General features: G+C 43.9%; 1 protein-coding gene across 1 annotated transcript in view; it reads left to right on the forward strand.

Moving 5' to 3' along the window:
* maml2 (mastermind like transcriptional coactivator 2) overlaps positions 1-20219 on the forward strand; it is a 41549-nt gene extending 21330 nt beyond the window's left edge. The window contains exons 2-5 of the mRNA XM_030108596.1: positions 10665-11891; positions 18394-18558; positions 18649-18757; positions 18852-20219. Coding sequence (XP_029964456.1) covers positions 10665-11891; positions 18394-18558; positions 18649-18757; positions 18852-19663 — 2313 coding nt within the window. The 3' untranslated portion in view covers positions 19664-20219. The remainder of the gene's footprint in view (positions 1-10664; positions 11892-18393; positions 18559-18648; positions 18758-18851) is intronic.
* Positions 20220-20539: the final 320 nt, after the last annotated feature.

The raw sequence follows: 20539 nt of genomic DNA on the forward strand, positions 1-20539 counted from the left end.
CCAGAAAGTGTCTGAGTATGGTTTTCTTGAATGTGCCAATCTGATTTGGATGCCGTCGGAGTAGGCGGAAACTCGGGCTCCATCTCCCGAAAGCGTTCTGGACTCCAGGTTGGGACACGCTGATTTCGGCCCCGTTTACACGATGGGTTCTCCTGTGAAAACTAGTGCTGCATGATTATTGCAATCACAATCGCAATGTCAGCATGTGCAATTAGGTAATCACAAAAGATTGTGCAATTATTAAAAAAAGTGAAAAAAAACAAACAAAAAACCCTAACCTGGAGAGAGAGCAGATGTCTGCACTCGCTAACAGGACAGCCGGAGCACAATTGTTTGGGTGTGTTTGTGAATTTTCACAGCGTGTCCCGACGTCGTGTGGGGTTTGTTCGCTGCGTTTCATTGGTCAGGTAAGCACAGGGTGCGCTCGCGAACAACACCAGCATATCCAGGAGGGGTGGGAGCCGTATTGGCGGACGCAGAGACTTGCGGCTCCGGGAGTGACGCTAAAAACTCAGGTCTTTTTTTCTTTTTCATAATTTCATTTATATAAACCGGAGTTTAAAAAATAAAACGGAAAAATGAGCTAATCTGACAGTTTGGTTATTTTTAAGCAATTATTTGAATTTACAGGGGAAAAATACATACCGTGATACGTATATACCGTTACCGTGATATGAAATTTCTGATACCGTGATATAAGATTTTGTTCATAGCGTCCGACCCTATCTGTGGTAAAGTTTTGTGTTATCATTCCAGTTTATGTATCACACAGAAGATACTTCTCACTGTTTTCAGTTTACAGAGATGTGCCTTTTTAGTTTGTACAATGCATAATTGTGCTATTTTGAATAAAAACAAAACAGTACTGTTGTGCTGGACACTGTTGCTTGTATACAGTAAGTTTGGATATTTTGAGAATTATTACACAATTAAAATCCTCAGTAATCCATCTCTGCTTTTTCCTTGATTTATTCCCCGTGATAACCAAGCAAGTCTGTAGCCTCATGAACCAACTTTTTTTTTATTAAATCGCAAGCACAGTCACAATCGCAATATTGTCCGCCTAATCGCCAATCGCACCTTTTCCCCAAATCGTTCAGCACTAGTGAAAACATATTTTTTTTAGTTTTCATTGCAGAAAAGTTTGTCATTTACACAGCAATGCTTTGAAACGCTGAAAATGATGACCGTAGCATGCTAGGCCACAAGGTGGCGCTGCTGGTGGTTTTTGTTTAATGAAACTACACAATAAACATTGACAATAGAGAGGACACAGACTCATTCCTCCAGCTTCCAGATTGGTCCTCTCTTATGACATTTTCCCAATAGTGTGTTTTCAATATTGTTATTTTCTGCTCCGTGCACGACTGCATCTTAAAGGAAATCAATACTTCCAGATGTTTTTGAAGAACTGTGAAAACCAGCTTCCAGTTTGAACCAACGGAAAGGAATCTGTTTGCCTTTTCATCCTTTTTTTTCTTTGAGCGTGATCTCAGATTTTGGAGAAAGAGTTGCCGGTATGTTTCATTATTCTTGGTATTTGGCTCATGGCAGGTCTTGGAGTTGGCACTGGGTGAAATTGTCTAGTGCAGCTATTAATTTAGCGCTCTTCTGGAGGATTCCCATGGGTTCAGTTTGGTGTGTGAAACCCCGCTCGCAGGTTTTTCGTCGGTTTTTAAGTGAAAAACAACTTGTTTTCGTAGATGATCTCTATCTAACTAATATCTGAGATTTATCTGTATCATCCAGTGTTTTGTTTTGGTGCTTCTGGGAAATGTCAGGCCGATGATAAATTTGTATAGAGGTCACATATTTTCTGCACCATGATCCCCCGATGCCCCCCTCCCTCCACACACACACACACACACACACACACACACACACACACACACACACACACACACACACACACACACACACACTTCTTCCGGGGCTGGAGTCAGTGAGCTCTGCAGTGTTTTCTGTGTCCGTCTCAACCAGCACCAGGGCTACACAGACCTTATTTGGAATCTCAGAACTGATAGGAGTGGGAGTCAAACAAAGCTTCCCACTCATTTATTTTTTTCTCTCTCCTGACTTTCTAGCTGCAGCAGTCCCTTTTTTTATACCCGGCTCGCGGAGGATTGTTTCAGAGCATGAGATTAGTGTGACTGCTCGCCTGTCCTAATGCGTGTGTGTGTAATTTAAGTGAAAGCTGGGAGAGATGGCAAAACTCAACAAGTACAACCCTTTTTTTTTTTTCAGCCAGTGGATTTTTTTCAAAGCTTTCTCCATTGGAGCGGTTTAAAACACTAAATGTGTTTTCCTCTGCTCTAAAAGCATGAGGCTTATCAAGACCTGCCTGAGTGATGCAGCATTAGCACAGCATTAACCACTCAGCCCAGGTTTCCCACGGGATGTAAAATGGATCCTTGTTTCACTGGGAAATCGCCACAGCCGCGCTGCTGAAGAGCACTTTGCTGCAGGCGCTCCAGATACTGACAAATATTGTTTCCTGATTGGGAACTTCAGCGGGTGCAGTTGAAAGGGAGCCTGAAAGAAGATAAAACACTTAAAGGCGATCGTGCTACAGAGTTAGCGTGTTATCCAATAGATGGCGGTTTGTCTTTTTTTTTTTTTTTCCTTTGTAAAAACGAGTGGAATTGCTCACGACCGTGTTGCTCAATCCAGCAATGGCACTGTTGGCTCTGGCCGCGCTGCAGCTGCATGCTGAAGAGCAGCCAGATGTTTGAGATGGTGAAATGAGCCTAGTGTGCAGGAAACTGTTCTGCATGCCATAGGAATCGTCTTTGAAAACAGGAAGGGAACTTGTTCCCCGCTTATGTGCCTTTTCCTGTGGCATGACCGGAGGCAGGCCTTGTGTTTGACGGTCGCTTGGAAAAAGGTACTTGTGGTTGTATGGTAATGGCCTTTTAAGGGTACAAACAGTCCAGGAGAGTTCAGACCTGCTCATTGTGGGATTTGCTGCCGGAGGAGGGGAAATCGTCACGTTGTCTGCTCATTTTTATATATTAGTTTCACCTCTTGGATTCTGTAATGTGATCGCTGGAAGTTAATATCTTCACCATTCACTTTATTGTTGTCATTTTTAAATCATTCTTCATATAATTTAGCTTTTTGTGCTCATAGTGACCTCTGCTGCCTGATAAATTCTTGCATTTAAAGCATTATTTGAGTTTAAGATCATTGCCTTTTACGTGCGAAAACAGCTTGATGATTTAAGAAATACAGACTCTGAACTTGTAGATGTGCTTGGAAATGGACCTTTACAGCTTCACAGCTCATTGGTCAGCTCCGATTGAGTCATTTTAACAGTAACAGATGTTTCATTCTCAACAAAGAACCCCTAAAAACCCACAGTACTCTACTTTTCTTGCAGCAAAGGCCATCAGATACAGATAATTAGCTACTGGCTGATCAATGTAGCAGATCAACGGTCCAAAATGTTGGCCATGACTCTGTAAACCAGACATGCCCCGTTGGCCTTCTTTTTGCAAGAATGTCAATTTGAAAACAATTGAATGTTACTAAATAAATGCATTTTGAGGTGGGAATCCTCAATCGCATATATTATGATGCAATACGCTGAAGTTACACTCGACTCCAAATCCAGGCTCCCTTTGCTCTCCGCCTTGGATTTGTAGCTTATTTGACAGGGGTTGCTTTCACAACCTGTTTCTGTTGCCCCCCACCCCCCTACAAGTGAGAAAAAAAGTCAGTTTCTGCAGGTTTTGAACCTCGACTGTTGGGTATCCTTGAGTTTTGTGATTTATGTTAACCCTCCCACAGCCTGAAGCACTTTCCCAGAATGATAATTGTTTCCTCGCTCCCGGCCCTCACACAGACACAGCACCATTTCTCCCTGAAAGAAAACCATGACATTATGCTAAAGACGTCATGTCCTTTCATTTCTGCTGCACACCACGCTTCAGATGTGGCAGCGGTGTGATCCCGGCACTTAAAAGTGTTGAACCCAAGCGAATTTAAGCCCGTGTTACCACCGAGTTAACCCCAGCCCAGCTTCAATGGCGGCTTAAGTCTGTAAACGCGGCTGACAGGGAAACTGTATCCGGTGACCGGCTCGGGGCTCGTTCGATGGCGGGAAGCTTTCTTCTTCTTCTCTTTCACTGACGAAATGAGGACAAAGATGACACAGCTCAGGCGAAAGTGATTTATTTTTCCAGATCCTCTCTTCAAACGCTGGGTCGCTGTAAGGAGAGGGGGTCTCTCCTACCAGAAGCCGCGGCGGTGTCTGCTGCATGATGGCGGCCGGCCCTCAGTCCGTCCCCCCTCAGTGAATGTCTGCGTGGTTAAGAATGACATGCAGATGAGAGGCGACAGCGGTGTCAGGAGCTCTGTGAGCCACATGGCCATGGGTGATGTGATGTGACGGCTTGTCACTGCGATGTTGGTGACCTGTGGTACGTCTGCGGTGGCGTGGCCTTGCTGGTGCGGCGGTAATGCCTTGACAGAGTCACAGCTCTTACACTCGCTGTCATTGTATCTGACAGCAGCATCTACTCACTGAATATAATGTGCGTTCAATCCACCTGAGCAGATCAAAAAAAGCGTTTGACGATCATAATTTGGCTTTGTGCGAACGGCGACGCTCTCCTCAGTTCATTGTCGTGGCTGTGTCTGATAAACGGAGACACGTTGTTCTTTGTTTCTTGTTACTTTTTCATCATTTCTCACGTGGCCCATGCATATTTCTGGAGATTCTTCTTCATCTTCTGCGGTAGCCTTGAGGATCTCACATTAGACGTGTCTGGATTGCGAACAAAGGACGCGCCAAAGCACGGACTGGCTTTTAATCTCTGTGTTTGGATAATGGAGAGATCATATTTGAATGCTAAGTGTCCCTAACAGGATTTTTTTTTCTTTTAGTGTGCAAAGCTGCCTATTATTAAAATAGCAAGTTTCTCCATGAAATGCTGGAGCCGAGCTACGGTAACTGTTAAAAAAAAAAATCTGCCTTCAGTAAACATAATGGATGATTTCTCTTCAAAGGCGCTCTTATCATCTCTTCCCATTTCCCAGAGGCTGCCACAAAGCTGCCTCTCCTTCTTTTTCCTGCTGCTGCTGCTGCTGCTCATCCTTCTCTCCTGGCTGCTCTCTGGAGGGCAGCCTCAATCTAATACAACTGTGTCAGGAAGTGTGGGGATGCAAAGTGCTGATGAGCCAAAAGTAGCCCACCTCTGCAGTGTGCTGCTTCGTCCCAACACACACCAGCCTGATTAGGCAAGCACATCATGAACCTGCGCTCACGTCCCTCTGCAACCTTATGGCTCATGCCCTGCAGGAGCAGATTAAATATGTTGCTTTTGTTGGGCGAGCACGGCCGGCTCGCTTCCATTCACTGGACAAATGAATCATACATGTTGTAAGCTTGAAAGCTTGACAAAATCATGGATCAAGCTGATATTAACATTTTGCCGCCGACCAAGAGGTGTCTGACTGCTTCCTTTGACATGGGTCAGCACAGGAAGGCACTGTAGGCTGAGGCTGGATTTACATTTACTGCCCTGTCTGGTGCTTCTGGGATGGATCCTACACTCAGAGCTGCTCACATTTACATAGACGTTTAGTTACAATCACTTGTGAAGTTCTCAGTACATCTTTGAAAGGAACTTTTCCTAGATTATTGTTGTTGATTTTCAATCCTTTTCTTTAACCCAAGCTCGCTGTATGGAAGGGTCAAAAAATAAAATCTTGTGTTCATCTTGTCCTCCAAGGTTTATCTGTTATTCTCTGAAATGTCTTTGAAAGTCAACCAAATTAGAGAGTTAATCATCTTAGATAATCTCAGTAAAAACTAATAGCTCACTAATATCCGAAACAGTTTCCACAGTTTCTAAAAGATAAGATGTTTTTCTTTTTTGGGGTGGATGTGACACATTCCTTTAAATGCAATCTCCAGAAAAGAAAATGCAAATGTTGACAAATCAGTAGTTTTTTTATTATTATTATTATTTTTCATTTTGAGGATCCTGGTTCAAACACATCATGCACACCTTCCTCTTCTTTGAATCCTGTTGAGAAGATAACACAATACCCCATCCACCAACCCACCAGCTTTAATTCAATTACATTTCCGCTGTATCGAGACACCAAGTCTCGCCCCTTGGATTTAACTGATTAAATTTATCTTGGATGTTTTTTTTTTTTGCCTCACAATCTTTAAACAGAGAGGATGAATTTTAGAATTCAACTCTGCTCTCCACAGATGAATTTTGTATGGCAGCTGATCACTGGCACCGGTCTGAGGGTTCTTGTTTCTTATCTGGCAGTAAATGAGCTGAAATCCCCTCTCGCAACAGTATGCAACCTGCAGAACCGCATAAATATTATGTCTCCCTAGGAACACAATACTTGTATTTATTCCTTTATTTTGGGAGTCTGTTTTCTTTTTCCCCCCCCCTTGTTTTTCCACGTTGAATGCTGAGAAGGAGGTCTCTAACTCTCCCAGGAACTTATTGCAACATGTTTGGGGGGGCTCTGGTGAATAGATTAAAGGCTGGTGAGCTCGATCTTTAGCTGAGCCACGCTCTCATCCTCAAAACACTGAAGCAAAAACCTTCTCTCTCAACCTAAACCCTCGGAGCGGTCGTGGCTGTGAGGACTGTTCCGCTGGACTGACAGATGGTACCAAGAGGCCTGGTTCTCGCGTCCCCGTGATGGCTCACCCGGAGCCCCATCCACAGTGCTCAGCGTCACCGTACTGCTCAGCTTGACACACCAGCAGCCACCAGCCTCCCAGCTCCCATGAATAGATAGCCTCTGTTGACACGGCCAAGGTCAGGTTCCTCAATGCCTCCGTCAAGCGGCGTCGATAAGACCGGAGCTCACTGCGAATAAACGCTTCATTCCTTAATTGAAATGATTTTCAACACATAATACCGTGTGTGAACTGTTAAGCTCGGTATTGACCTTGGATGATTGAATATTTTATGTTTCGTCAGCAAAAAAATAAAAAATAAATAAAAAAAACTGTAAGCAGCGATGCGTTGAACTCAAGGATGAATATCATATTATACGTATGTTTAAGCCTTTCATGCAGCAGGAGTCACTTTCAAAGTGATTCTGAGCTTCTGAGCTCATTAAATGTTAATCAAAAAATCTATTTTCAGATCACTTGGAGATCAGTCATGAGGATTTCAGGCCAGCTAAGAGGCCACCGCTTCTGAGTGCTGAGCGAACAGGATGGTCCCTTTTTTTTCTGTTGGAAAATGTAACAGAGAACATCGGTTTTCCGTTCCAGTGTTATTGATCCTTCACTCTAATGAACGTCACATCGGAAAAGAAACAACAGTGATTGGATATAAACAATATTGCGTGGAGATTTTAAGATGCTTCATCTCTGAATTTTCAGAGCTGCCCTTCACAAGAGTCCATTTTTTAAGTGGCACAGAAGCGGTAGTGAGGCAGCCGTGTCTCACAATGGCTTTTTGCAACGCATAGACTGTCCTTTCCATTATTCATGATGTGTTTTCACAGACAGTGCCTTGAACCATGAGGAGGACTCCTGTCTGTCTTCTGCACAAAGAGCCCCGTGGAAGCAGAGAAAGCGTGCGTGAAGCCGCACAACGGCTGTCTTCATCTGCATTTCGGGAAGAAAAAACAGCTGTCTAGTGATATTTAATCACGTCCGTCCCAGGGAAGACCTGTAAATGAACCTATTGAGTCTTTAGATTCAAAACAGCATCTCTTTAAACCCCCGTATTAAACTGAACATCAAATTGGACCTACTTTTGCATTAACCTATCGTTTCTTCCTTCACTTGTAAAAGTACTGAATTTTATTTTTGTGGCAAAACATTAACATGTTGCATAAATTTGATATTATAGAGCATCAGTTAGCTGTGTTTTAATAAAGAAGTCACTCCGTCCATCCAGCAGGCTGTTGGTGAAAGCTCAATTAAGATGTATGTTCCATAAAATTAAAAACATTAGGTCAACAGTTAACAAATATTTCATACCATCCATGAACTCTAGGTGTCACTGTATGACAGCAGAATGCTGATAAACTTCCACACATTAAAAGCCTTCATGACTGAACATGAAAACACAACAAGAGAAAAGTTGCACTTCAGAATTTAATCAAAAAATATAGAAATATAGAAAACAGAAACAGGGTCAAAAAAAAAAATCGGACTTTTTGAGAACATTTTGTGGGAGTTAAGAAAAGTAGATTATCACTACTACCACGATGATGGAAAAAAAGGCTGATCGGGGGCTTAAAAAAGCATGACTGCCGAAACTGAGGAACGGAAATTCACAGATGGCTGGTAACATAAAGCTAATCAATATGAAAGACTCTTAGGTGTTTCTGCTTCTTTTTTCCCCCCAAAAAAACTATATTCTTAATGTATATTATTGACTAAGTTAAGTTACAAGTGTCTGAATGTAATGTAAAAGTACCTAGGCCACTGCAATAAGTACTGAATAAGTACTGCGGCATACTGCGTACACACGGAATACATACAAATACTGCGATCTATTTCTCTGCTTTGTTGTAGTTTTCCAATGTTCCAGATATCATAAATATCTTGCAGTTGTGTTTATTAGATGTATTCTTGCCAAATCCTGTCAGTGGTGACAGGGTGGGATTAAAAAGGGTGAGTATTGATATGATCACATACATTTTGATAAAAGAAACCAGCAGAATAATGGGAGACTTCTCACTGTGGGAGCTGAAATTCTGACAACACAGATGGTTGATTGTTTCTTCAGGGTTTTTAAAAGAAAACTCTCTGCATACAGTATTAATGTAAGAGAAGAAAAACTTTTTTTGCATGGAATGCAATAGGTCTGAAATTATGCTCGTCCTGCAGATGTGGCAAAAAATTGAAAATTAACAGTTGATTGGCTCTGATGCACAAAAAACTTTGCTTTCTTTGACTGATTGCAAATTGTTTTCTTGTACTTTTGTCTGGATTCTAAGTCGCGTTTATGCAGAGGTTTCAAGGAAAATGCTAAACTTTCATTCTGTTCCTTGTGAGTGTCCGCTTACTCACCATTGTTAGTGTTTATAGCGTATTGTTCTCTGCATGCGTGTGTGTGTGTGTGTGTGTGTGTGTGTGTGTGTGTGTGTGTGTGTGTGTGTGTGAGAGAGATTTAATTCCAGAAACAAACAGCACCCATCAGTGGGCCAACAAGTAAAGTCAATGTGTTCAGGTTTTTTGTCATTTCCATGTAAACGGAGAATGTTTTCAAAACGTTGCTGTGTAAAAGTAAAACTCCGCTGAATTGGAACAAAGGAGTGACTGATTTGCCCTCTACCCAATGTCACCTCCGTTGTGCTCCAGCGACTAGCTTGGATAGATCACGTCTATAAGATGGACGGATTGATGAATTGATGTTGAGTTTGCATTAAAATCCCTGACTCTGTCTGTGAATTATGCTGAGGAACATTAGCAGTAACACAGACATGAACAGAGTGGAGATGTAATGAACTGCAGGATTCACTCCGAATCCTGAGGCTATGAATCATCTTAATGTAATGTTTGCCAGCAGGTGGAAATGACTCAAATTTGTTCTCGCAGTGAAATATGCAGCCCGCTGATACTCCTCTCTTATGCTCAGGCTGGTGTACAATCAGAGCCATTTTGTTCCCATGCAGGCGCCACATTAAAATGTGGTCCAGTAATCAACCATTTTTATGTGTGTACAACTGCAACTGGATGGATCATTTCTTATTCAGCAAATTCTTAATAATCTTGCATGAAAGAATCTTTTTTTTTTCAATTGACATGATGCTGATATTTAATCTAAAAGATGCAGTAAATGTTTTTGTTATGATGAAATAAACACGGCGCTGGGGGTTTCTAAGTTATGGTTTTATTGGGTGTGGATTGAGCTGTGAGTCATTCTTATTACCGTCAATGAAGACGAACACTTAGGACAAAAGGAAATCAGATATCTGCAGCAGCATGTTAAGCAGAATCTCAGCCACAAAGGGGAAACTCTGCTATCTAATGAAGCACAATGGAGAAAAATATAATATATGCAAATGAGGGAAACAGACAAAGACCCTATTCTTCTCTCTGCGGTCTGTCGGCTGTATCAGATTCCTAAGTATTGTCTCATCCCCTCCACTCCACTCACACTACATTATATCAAAACAATTCTCCCATGCCGTTTGCTGTATCGCAAGTATTTGAAGAAAAATGTAGATACAAGTTTGAAGGTATTTAGTGATCTTTGAAAGCATTTGAGAAATCGTTGGTATTCCTGTATAATCAACACTTACCTTGCTGGATGAAACTCTTCACTATCAATGAAAGCACCTTTTTTTTCCCTGGATTTCACACGTTGGATACTTTCCCAGCATCGGCAGACCTTGGGTTTATTGTGAATTTGGATGTGGATACATACTGTAGTGCTGCTCTGACCTTTATTTAAGTTGTACAGGTTGAGAACTCCTGCCACACTTTAATTTGGCTCCACAACACTGCCTTTGTACCGTGTGTAGTATTTAAAGTCTTGTTAGGAAAATATTTTGTTCAGGGTCACACTTCTTCAAACTGCATAACTTGAAGTCCTCTTTAGAAAAAAAATCACGCTCGGTAAATAACATGAACAGAAAAAAGTGAGGTGAAGGTTAGTAATTGAAGTCCTCTTTTGTGTTCTCTAAAAGCATCTCTTACTTTATTGTGTTTGCAGCTTCAAGGATCTTTGCGGCGAAAGATCGAGGGTCATGCACCGGGACACGTGGCCAAGCAGAACGGCCTCTCCTGCGGTTTCCCCGGATCGGACTTCAAGCGGATCCGCGTGGACGCCGGTGGCCTCGGACACGGGACGTGCAACCACAGCTTGGCCCAGTCCCACTCTCTGCAGGGCTCCTCGGGCATGGGCATGCAGAGGAAGAACTACATGATGCCTCACGGACAGGGCTCTGACGTGTTCAACATGACGCTAAAGGAAATGAAGAAGGAGCCGGTTGAAATCCAGTCCTGCGGCCATTCCAGCGCTGAGATGATTTTTGACTTTAAAGATGAAGGCGGGGGTCAGATCGACCCTGAGCTCCAGGACCTGTTTGATGAGCTGACCAAGGCGGTCCCGCCGCTCAACGACCTGGAGTTCGAGAAGATGCTGAAGCAGGACGACACCTTCGGTTTGGACTTGGGTCGGCCGAGCTCAGCGGGGGCGGCCGCCAGTCTGTGTTCCCCGCTGGAGAAGCCCATCAAAACAGAGCACTCGCCGGATTTTGGACAGGTCCACTGTGGCTCTCCGCAGCTCCGGCCGGCCTCGGCGGGACCGTCTTTCACGCTGACCAGCACCTCCTCCACAACCACGTCGCAGAAAGCTAGCTCTCAGGCCGGACACCCCAGAACCATGCCCTGCTGGCCAGAAATATCCCACGCAGAGCAGCTGAAGCAGATGGCGGCAAATCAGCAGCAGCCAAGCTCCCTTCTCCACCACCACCACCAACCAACCCCACCAGTGGGTCTGACCAGCTGGGCTCCCACCATGAGCACCCACTCCTCCACCAGCACCTTCCCCCAGGACGGGGTCTCCAGCCCAGCCCCGCTCAACCAGCAGAGGATCGGACCTCACAGCAAAGGGATCAACAACTGCCTCTTTAAATCCAACGGCCACAGCGGCTCGCACCACCTGGACATGAAGGTTCTCAGCACCAAGCCCACGCTGCACTTCAGCCCCAAAGCGCCGCATTCGGCCAGCCAGCCCATGCCCATCATGGCGAGCCCGGTGACCAGAACGGACCAGCAGCAGCAGCAGCAGCAGCAGCAGTCGCCGCCGCCAGGCCAGAACCAGCCACATTCAGCTCTCCACTTCCAGAACCAGCAGATCTCCTCATCGGGGGGCCTCTGTCTGCAGCCCAAGCCTGTTCCTGCGGGGCTGCCCTTCAGACTGTCACAACAGCGACAGGTAAGGACTCCGTCCAAAATTCCTTCACGCATGATTGCACTCATGGGAAAGCTGTATCTCTGCACTTCAGAATGAGGAAACCAAAACGGCCCTCTCTCTGCCTTCATTTGTGATAAAAGCTTTTAAAATAAAATAAAATAATCTTTCCATAGAAAAATGCATGTTATAAAACGCACACAAGTAAAACTAAAGTTCTCATGCTTTACCTCAAGGCTTCAATTTGCCTCATGTAACTTTCACAGATTCAACTCCAAATATGTCTTACCTTCTTTATTATACATAACTTCATGTTGAAAATGACATGAAAAGTACAAACTTCCCTCGGTTTCTTCAGGAATTGCACCCTGAATGCGCCCTATGTGCTCATTATGAACACACATGAACTGGGACAGCATGAACTGATGGATAACGTCATGGAGTAAATACTCACTTTTCATCTTCAGGAAGTTGTCAGAGAACACTGCTGATAATGACAACAAGAGAGAGGGTTTCTGCAACAAATAATTTACAAATATCTATAAACGTGACAATATCTGTGTCATGTACGCTCTCGCGGTGTGAACGGTGGCGCTGCAGTTGTCACATAGCATATTTATGTGGAATTGTATGTGACGGAAACAATGCAGCGCAGCCAGCGCCATGAAATCATGATGTGGATTTTAAGTGGCGTGACTAATAAGCGCCGTGTAAAGAGGGCTGTTTATTTCTCAACACGGTTCACAAAGAAAAACAGCATAGGTTGTTGCTTTTCTGCTGACAGTGTGATAAGAATGATACACAGCACAAACTTTCTCATTCCAGTCCCCCCCCCCCCCCCCCCCATCGTTTGGTTTCCTCCCAGCAGTCGGGAAAACAGCAGCGATGCAACAACACTGTTTGTTCTGAGACCGTATTGTTATTGTCCTTGTTAATGTCTGTGCCTTTGCTCCTGCGATTCCCTTCAATATGTATTTCCCCTGGAAGCATTTTGACGATGACACAGATTGCCAGAGCATGGTAGATTAACATGCAGGACTTCTAATTTCTCTGCTTGTCATGGTGGCTCCCCATCAGGGCACAGATATGCGCAGCGGGATTTGCTAATTGGAGGTTGTTAGCTACAAGGGACAAGTGGTGGAAAATGACAGTAATCTGCTTAGCCTGGTGCCGGAGGTTGAATCACTGATTTGTTATGATTGGGGAGATTTAGACCGTCCCCTCTTTCATTTTTGCACCAACAGTATCTGTGGCTGCCTTTGTGTGAAATGATAATGCGCGCCACACAAGAGAGCTCTCGTAACCTCTACAGATGAAGGAAGTGCCGGAGTGGCTGGTGGGAGAAAGAGGGAGGCGGGGAGGGAAGTAAACAAGGTGGGATGACAAACGCATCAACACACACGGATAAAACAGGACGCGCCAATTACACTCTAAACATCCTGAATGTTCCGTTCAGATATCAGAGAAGCAACGGGCCGGTATGGCCAGGAAACCTTTTTATGGCCCAAATGAGCCAATTAAAAAGTCAAAGTCAGAAACGTCACATCTTCTATATTAGTGTAAAGTATTCCAGCATTCGTGTTGCTGTTATAAGAAAAGACATTAAATTAATATTTTTTTGGATTCTGTTTATATATTAGATGATCTGCAATAGAAAGCGGTGTGTAATTAAAACGTGCAGCAGCGAAGACGCTTAAAAGACCGGGACTTCAAATAATGAATAAGCTTCAAATGGATTTTGATTAATTATTGAAACAGCAAACTTTTCTAAAGCCCAGAGCTCCTGAAGGTAGGAGCTCAGTCACCTCTGGTCGTTAAAATGCCGAGAAAATGAGGCCGCGCTCGAGTTCATCACGAGAAATGTTTTGATGAGACAACTTTCCCAAGGGCATTATGTTTTAATGTGCTTTGTTTGAAGAAAAAAAAAACTATGCAAATACGAAGCGGGGAAGCAGAGGATGTGACGGCGTCAGAAATATGGAGGGGAGACAAAAAAAGCCACCTTATAATTGAGAGCAAGTGTGCAATAACGCTGATGGTGTGTTTGTCTTCTGCCGGCAGCGAGGACAGGGTTAAAAGTCCAGCTAATGAGGAAGGGACAGCTCACACAGAGGAGAAAGAGAGCGGAGTCTCTTCCCACAGTGAACTGAATTAGTAATGCCAGAGAAATAAAGGTCCTGAAAGAATGCTCTGATCCCCTGTGTAACACCAGTGACGAGCAGCGGGCTTCCTCCCTCTGAATGCGGCTGCAGACCTCTTTAAGAGAAAAAAAAAAAACCCAGCAAGATGTGCTAGCCTCCCTGCCTTTTTTTGACACTTTTCCCAATTTAATTTTAAGTTGCTGAATAAGACATGTCAGAATTCCGACTGCCGCCGCGTCGCCCTCTAATTGTGAGGTCAAACCGAACAGTGAGGACGCTGATGCATTATTAAACCTGTGTTTGAGTGGGTGGGAGGTAGCGGTGTGGCTTTGTTGTGTACTTTAGCTATAGAAGGCAAAACAAGCCAAAAAAAAAAAAAAAGGATTGAAAATCATCTTAGTAATTGAAGCATTGGAGGTCTGAGTGGAGTTTGCATGTTCTCTATGGTCAGGCATGGGTTTTCTCACACAATCCCCAAACATGCACTGGAGGTTATTTAAGGATTCGTCCCATTCCCCGTTGGTCTGAATGTGTAATTCTTCCTGTTTGCCCAACATAAGATAGATAAGTTCCCAGCAGGTGTGTCCAACATAAGGCCCGTGGACCAAAACCAACCCACAAGAGGCTCCTCTCTGGCCCACTAAACCACCAGGCAAATATTAAAAAATTCAAAGAAAACATTGATTTTTTTTTTTTTTTTTTACGACACAGACCCATGCCGAGATGCTGGTAATGCTGTCGGGATAGCGAGCTACCTCGTTGCTATAAAACTAGCCTCAAAGCCGTGCTGTCAGGATGAGTTTATAAAAAACATGCATAATGCAGCAGCTAGAGGAGAAGCTTTTGGACATTTCACTGTATTTTCCACCAGAGGGTTTCATTAAACTTGGCTTTGTGTTGGGATTATTATCATTTTCTGCAGTAATTGGCCTGGTTTTTGTGAAAATATAGATATTTTCACCATATGCACTTTGCAGCTAACAATTCCTTTTCAATTTAAAGGCACTACTACTAATGAATTTAATGGCAATATTTTACTGGTCAAGTCCACTCAGGATGAGCTTAGACCTGGTGTGATCCCTGAACTGAAATGTGTTTGACGCCCCAGGCAAACAGTGAAAAGAGAATGAACAAACCACAAAAGGCAACAGGATTTCTCAGGAGAAAGTAAATAGACTGTACAAGTCATGAAGTGTATTATCAGATATACAATTTCAATCACCCTAGTTCAAACCTGTTTGCATTTCAAGGCTAAACAATACACAATACTTACTGGAAATGCATGAATCCAGTGGCGTGCTAAATGCTACGTACATGCTCTGAATGCTGCAGACCGTCACCGTTTTTCTTGTCAGCCTCTTTGCAGCTGACTGAAAAAAAAAAAGTAAAAATTTAGCTAAAAATAGTTGAGTTTACTTGCAGTCATGCAGGACTCTTAACTTCTGTTGATGATCCAGTGGCACCACAGCCCTCCGTCAGAATCAGAGCGGGGCCACGGGGGCCGAGCCTAGCAGGTCACTCCAGCAGTGCAGTGAAGGGAGTTCTTGTTTCCTGGGAAAGGGAGCTGCAGCCAAGTCCAGATGCCGAGGCGCTCCCCGGGGACAGCATCCTGAGAGCAGACTGGAGGAAGTGCAGTGTGAGAGCCGGCGAGGCTGGGCCTGGATCACTGTCAGCTGCCTCCACTGCCGCAGGATGGGAGACTAAATCACTCCGCTGCTTCTCCTGAGCCCGAGCCACATGTGGTATTCATTTACGACGAGCTTGTGAAGAATGAGAGGGGGGAAAAAACATGGAAAACAGCTTTATGACACATCAGGATGACAGAGAGGATTACTCAGCTGTACACGCGAAAACACCCCTCGTTGGGCTTTTTTGACTTTACCAAGATGGAGGAAGCCGTTTGCAGTTTACCTCTGTGGGGAAAAAGTCACCATTTCTGAGTCTCTGCAAGTGGATATGATGAATCAAAGCCAGTGACTCTGCTTCCTAGAGTAACAGGAGAAACCGCTGTTTGGATGTTCCTGTCCCCGTGTAACCTCATTGCCATGCTTGGTTTGCTGTGTGGGTTGAACTCAGGCAGAGAGAAATTAGCGAATGTGAAATGGCTTGTGACTCCTGATGAGTTTCAACTCCCCCTGTTCCCTAATCCTGCCTCAATAGTTTCCCCATTCATTATCATTCACTTGCATACGCACATGTATATACTTTGTCTTTTATAAAGAATCTGACCTCTAAATACTGGTTCCTGCTAAATGCACTGTTGGATTTCTAATCCATTTTACCCAGGGAGACGTTTAAAGTCAACACGATGACTGACTCTCTGTACACAGTCTGTGTTGACTTGGATTTTGTGCACATTAACCTCCTTCATGACAAATACTCTTGCTTGGTGGAAACTCACTGGCATTGTAATGCTGCCCATGTGTCCAACATGAAAGACAAGTAGTTTTCTTTTTAATCTTATTTAACCTTTATTTTACCAGGGAGTCCCATTGAGATCGTGATCTCTTTTGAACGGGAGAATGTGAACAATGTATTACGCAGTACAAAATCACAATTATACGAAATAGTTGGACCCACAAAACATGTATCAGAATTTAAAAACACACAGTGCACATTCAATGCATGATACGCCTACACAACGTCTCTATAATTTCCTGAATTCATAAATGAAATATTTATATTTTCACAAAGCCAAACAATTATTACTGAAAATGACTACAATCTCAACGTAAAGCCAATTTTAAAGACACTGTTTGGTGCAAAAATACAGTAAAATGCCCAAAAAAAGTTCTATAGTTTTTGAGTTGTGCCTGTTTTTGCAAACTCACCCTGACAGCATGACTTTGAGGCTAGCTGCTAGCTGGAGTCTCATAACTTTGATCACGAAAACAATGCATGAAACTCAAGCCATTTGTAGGTTAACATACAATTTAACATTCATTACCTGGAGACTCTGTGGTCCTACACGATTGCAGGATATGATGAAAACGAAGAAACTCACTAAAGAAAAATTAGTCACCAGCAGCATCCTTAATAAAACTACCAAGATAGAAGAAAGTTTCTCTTCTACTGCTTAGTGAGCTTCAACCGACCAGATCATTGTACCAGGGGTGTTAGTTCAGGAGCCATGTTCAGCCCGATTTCATCCTGAGACGGTCGGGCTGGTGAAAAAGTCATGATTATCTTTATATTTAAACTTTAAAGGTTTTCTTTGTGTGTGGCGCCAGAGTGTGTATGATGAAAATGTATTTTTACAAAATCAATTGCCATGGAAAATACCTACAATCTCCACATAGAGCCAATTTTAATGAGACTTTCTGCTTCAACAAAAATTGAAATGTCCCTAAAAAAAAACTTCTCCCATAACTGTTATGTTATGAAAGTTTTTACAAACTCACCCCGACGACGGCATGACTTTGAGTCTGGTTTCATAGCAACAAAGCAACTATCGTTCATGGCAGCATCGCCGATATCTCAGCTCAGGTCTCAGTGTTGTGTCTTGTCTGATACTCGTAGGAAATTTGTCTAAGAAAAAAAATCTATGTTTTATTTGATTTTTTTTTCTATTTGCTTAGTGGTTTGGTGGGCCGGATTGGAGCCTCTTGCGGGCTGGTTGTTGCCCCATGAGCCATATATTTAATACCCATGCCATAAAGTTTTACGGCATGTCAGAGAGTGGAGATTTGAGATAAAACCCGAAGATGTGTGCAGTGCTAAATCTAATCTCAACTGGAATTACTTGGAGGGTCTGCGCAGCCACTTAAGAGAACGGTAGTACAAGGACAGTAACCACCCACACATCAAGAACAGTGAAGACTTTAAATACAGATCTAGCTGGGAAATCTCAATTAAATTTGAGTGCTCTGGTACAACGGCTTAATCAGGGAAAGTGTCAGGAGCCAAATGGCTTTCTGGGGGATGGAGTGCAATCCTTGCCAAACACGAACACAGTGATCAGTAAAGAAGAACTTAATAAATAGGGGCAGTCATGGTGCTGGTGCTTAACTTCCCATCTACACACATTTCCTGCTGTCTCAGGGATTCTTTCCACTCTCTTTAGACACAATTATCAAGGGGAAGGCAGGCCTTGAAGAGGGCTCGCACTCCCCCTTCCAAAAAAAGCCTCTCCAAGTCTCTCTTTTTCATCTGCAGAGGGAGTAGCCTTGACCACATTCTGGAGGTTGAACAGTATCGTTCACTCAGATCTCATGATGTCTTGTAGAGCTTTGCCCTCTAGTGGTCAACCTCGGTTAATGCATCACTTTGCTTTTTAACCTTTCTGTTAAGCACTTAACTGAAATGAGGTAAAAACAGCCATTTAAAAATGCAGTAGTCGGAGCGCTGACGCTAATGTGGGACCAAATTGTGTGTTCTCTCCACAGGGTGTTCCCGCCGGCCCGAGGCTTCCCGCTAATGGAAGCCTGGGAGGCATGTCAGCTCAGCCGCCGCCGCGGCCGTCGGCGCCCAACAATCAGCAGAAAGGAACGGCCAAGGCTCCAGCCATGCAGCGGCAGCTCAACCAGCCACAGCACGCCATCAGCAACACAGTAAAAATATACTCTGTTCTACTGTTTTCACACATTATTAAGTGGTTTTGTTTTTCATCTGGTAATCAGACGTTTGTTTCTCCTGTCCAGGACAAAGACAGCACAAATGATCAGTTCAGTCGTCATCTCACGAGACCGCCGCCGGACTACAAGCAGTCAAGAAGCATGGTGGGAGTTCAGCAAGGGAACATGTTCACAGGTACTTTTATGATGAGCTGCGGGTTTGTTTAACAGAACAAGAACTGCTGAGAAAGCGAGCATATGAATGAACCATTTCATTTCTCTGTCTTCAGGTCCAAACTCCTCCCAGCCTCCCAGCAATGGCCTCGACGGCGGCCTGCAGTCCCTATCCTGTCACCTTCCCTCTGGCCCGACGTCAAAGATGGCTCCTTCGCCGTCAGACCGTAGATTTGGGACCGACTGCCACCCCGGCTCCTGCATCAGCCAGTTCCCGCAGCAAAACAGTCACAACCGCATGGGACTGAATCAGAGTAAGCCCCGGTTCCTGGGGCCGAACGCACAGGGGAAGTCCTTCGGGATGAACAGCGCAGCAGGTGTCCAGCTCCAGAGGACGGCAGCTGACTTGCATTCCTCGGGGGTGCCGGGTCAGACCCTGGGACCCTTGATGACAAATGTCGGCATGGGCTGGGGCTCGGTCAACAAGCAAGTGACAACTGGACTCGGGATCCGGCGGCTCCCCAACCCCCTCCAGTCTCAGGATCTGCCAAACCACCCGTACCAGCAGCGGCACGTCGGCCCCCCCAACCAGGTGGCCCCGGACATCGGCCTGCTCCCTCTAAACCCGTCCAGGTCCAACCAGGCCATCATCGGCTCCCCGTCGGCGGTCGGGAACCTGAACCAGGCCTCGCCCGAACAGAGAGTACCGGCGGGGAACTTCGCCGAGCCCAACCCCGGCTGCAGCGGCAGCTTCCAGAACAGCAGAGCCAACCGCCTGACTTTCGACTTCCTCCCAGAGGGAGACAACACGGTTCCTGGAATCAACGCAGATTCCGACTTCATTGACTCTTTGCTCAAATCTGGCTCTGGGAACGATGACTGGATGAAAGATATCAATTTGGATGAGATCCTGGGAAGCCACTCCTGAATATGGCTCTCAACTTGCTAAATGGAACAACTCTTGTAAAAAAAATTTAAAAAAAAAAAAAGAAAAAAGTCTAAATGGGATTTTATAAACTCATATTATTTGTTACCCACATATAATGAATTGTTTTGTATTGTATTTACTGTGAAAGGAATTTGTGTTCTGTCTTTAGTACTCTGCTATATTGGCCAAGAACCTGCTCTTCTTTGTTTTCGTGGTCTGTATGTCATGCCCCAGTGCCGTCGTAAACGTCAAAGTACAAGATCCACACTGTGAAATGAAAACATTGCTGTGTTTCCTGAAACCTCAGCTCGGTCCAACTTTCTCGATCCGCATCCATCCTTCGCCGTGGCATCATACTCTCTTGCTCCCATGTTCCATGAGAGTTTTTGGCAGAACGTTTCTGTTCCTTTTGCCGTTCGAGGCTCATTCATCTGTGATAGTTTCTGATGCAGTTCAGACAATGTAACCATTGTTTTTTCATGTCATATTTAATAATTATTGGGATAGTAATTAGACAATATAATACATGTAATTAATAAAATTTATTTGAAGAGTCTGTTTTTTTTGTTTGTTTCATTAAAGTTAAATCGTTGATTAAAAATTCTCCATGAATGTTATTCTTTTACTGGCATAACTACAAACATTTATCTCTTTAAAGTGAGGATAAACTTCCTCCAAAATGAGGGACCTGCTAAAATATTACATGCTTTGGGACGTGTCATTCTCAAAGTGTATTAAATGTGCTGATGCTAACAGTTTTGTCACACATGAAGGATAATTAATGCAGCATTTATGGAACAGGTTTTTTTGACATTTCGCTATATTTTGCACCAAAATGTATCTAAATTTCTTTTTATGTTAGGAATGTACTTATTT

Source organism: Salarias fasciatus, chromosome 14, assembly GCF_902148845.1.
Source record: "Salarias fasciatus chromosome 14, fSalaFa1.1, whole genome shotgun sequence".
Classification (NCBI taxonomy): Eukaryota; Metazoa; Chordata; class Actinopteri; order Blenniiformes; family Blenniidae; genus Salarias; species Salarias fasciatus.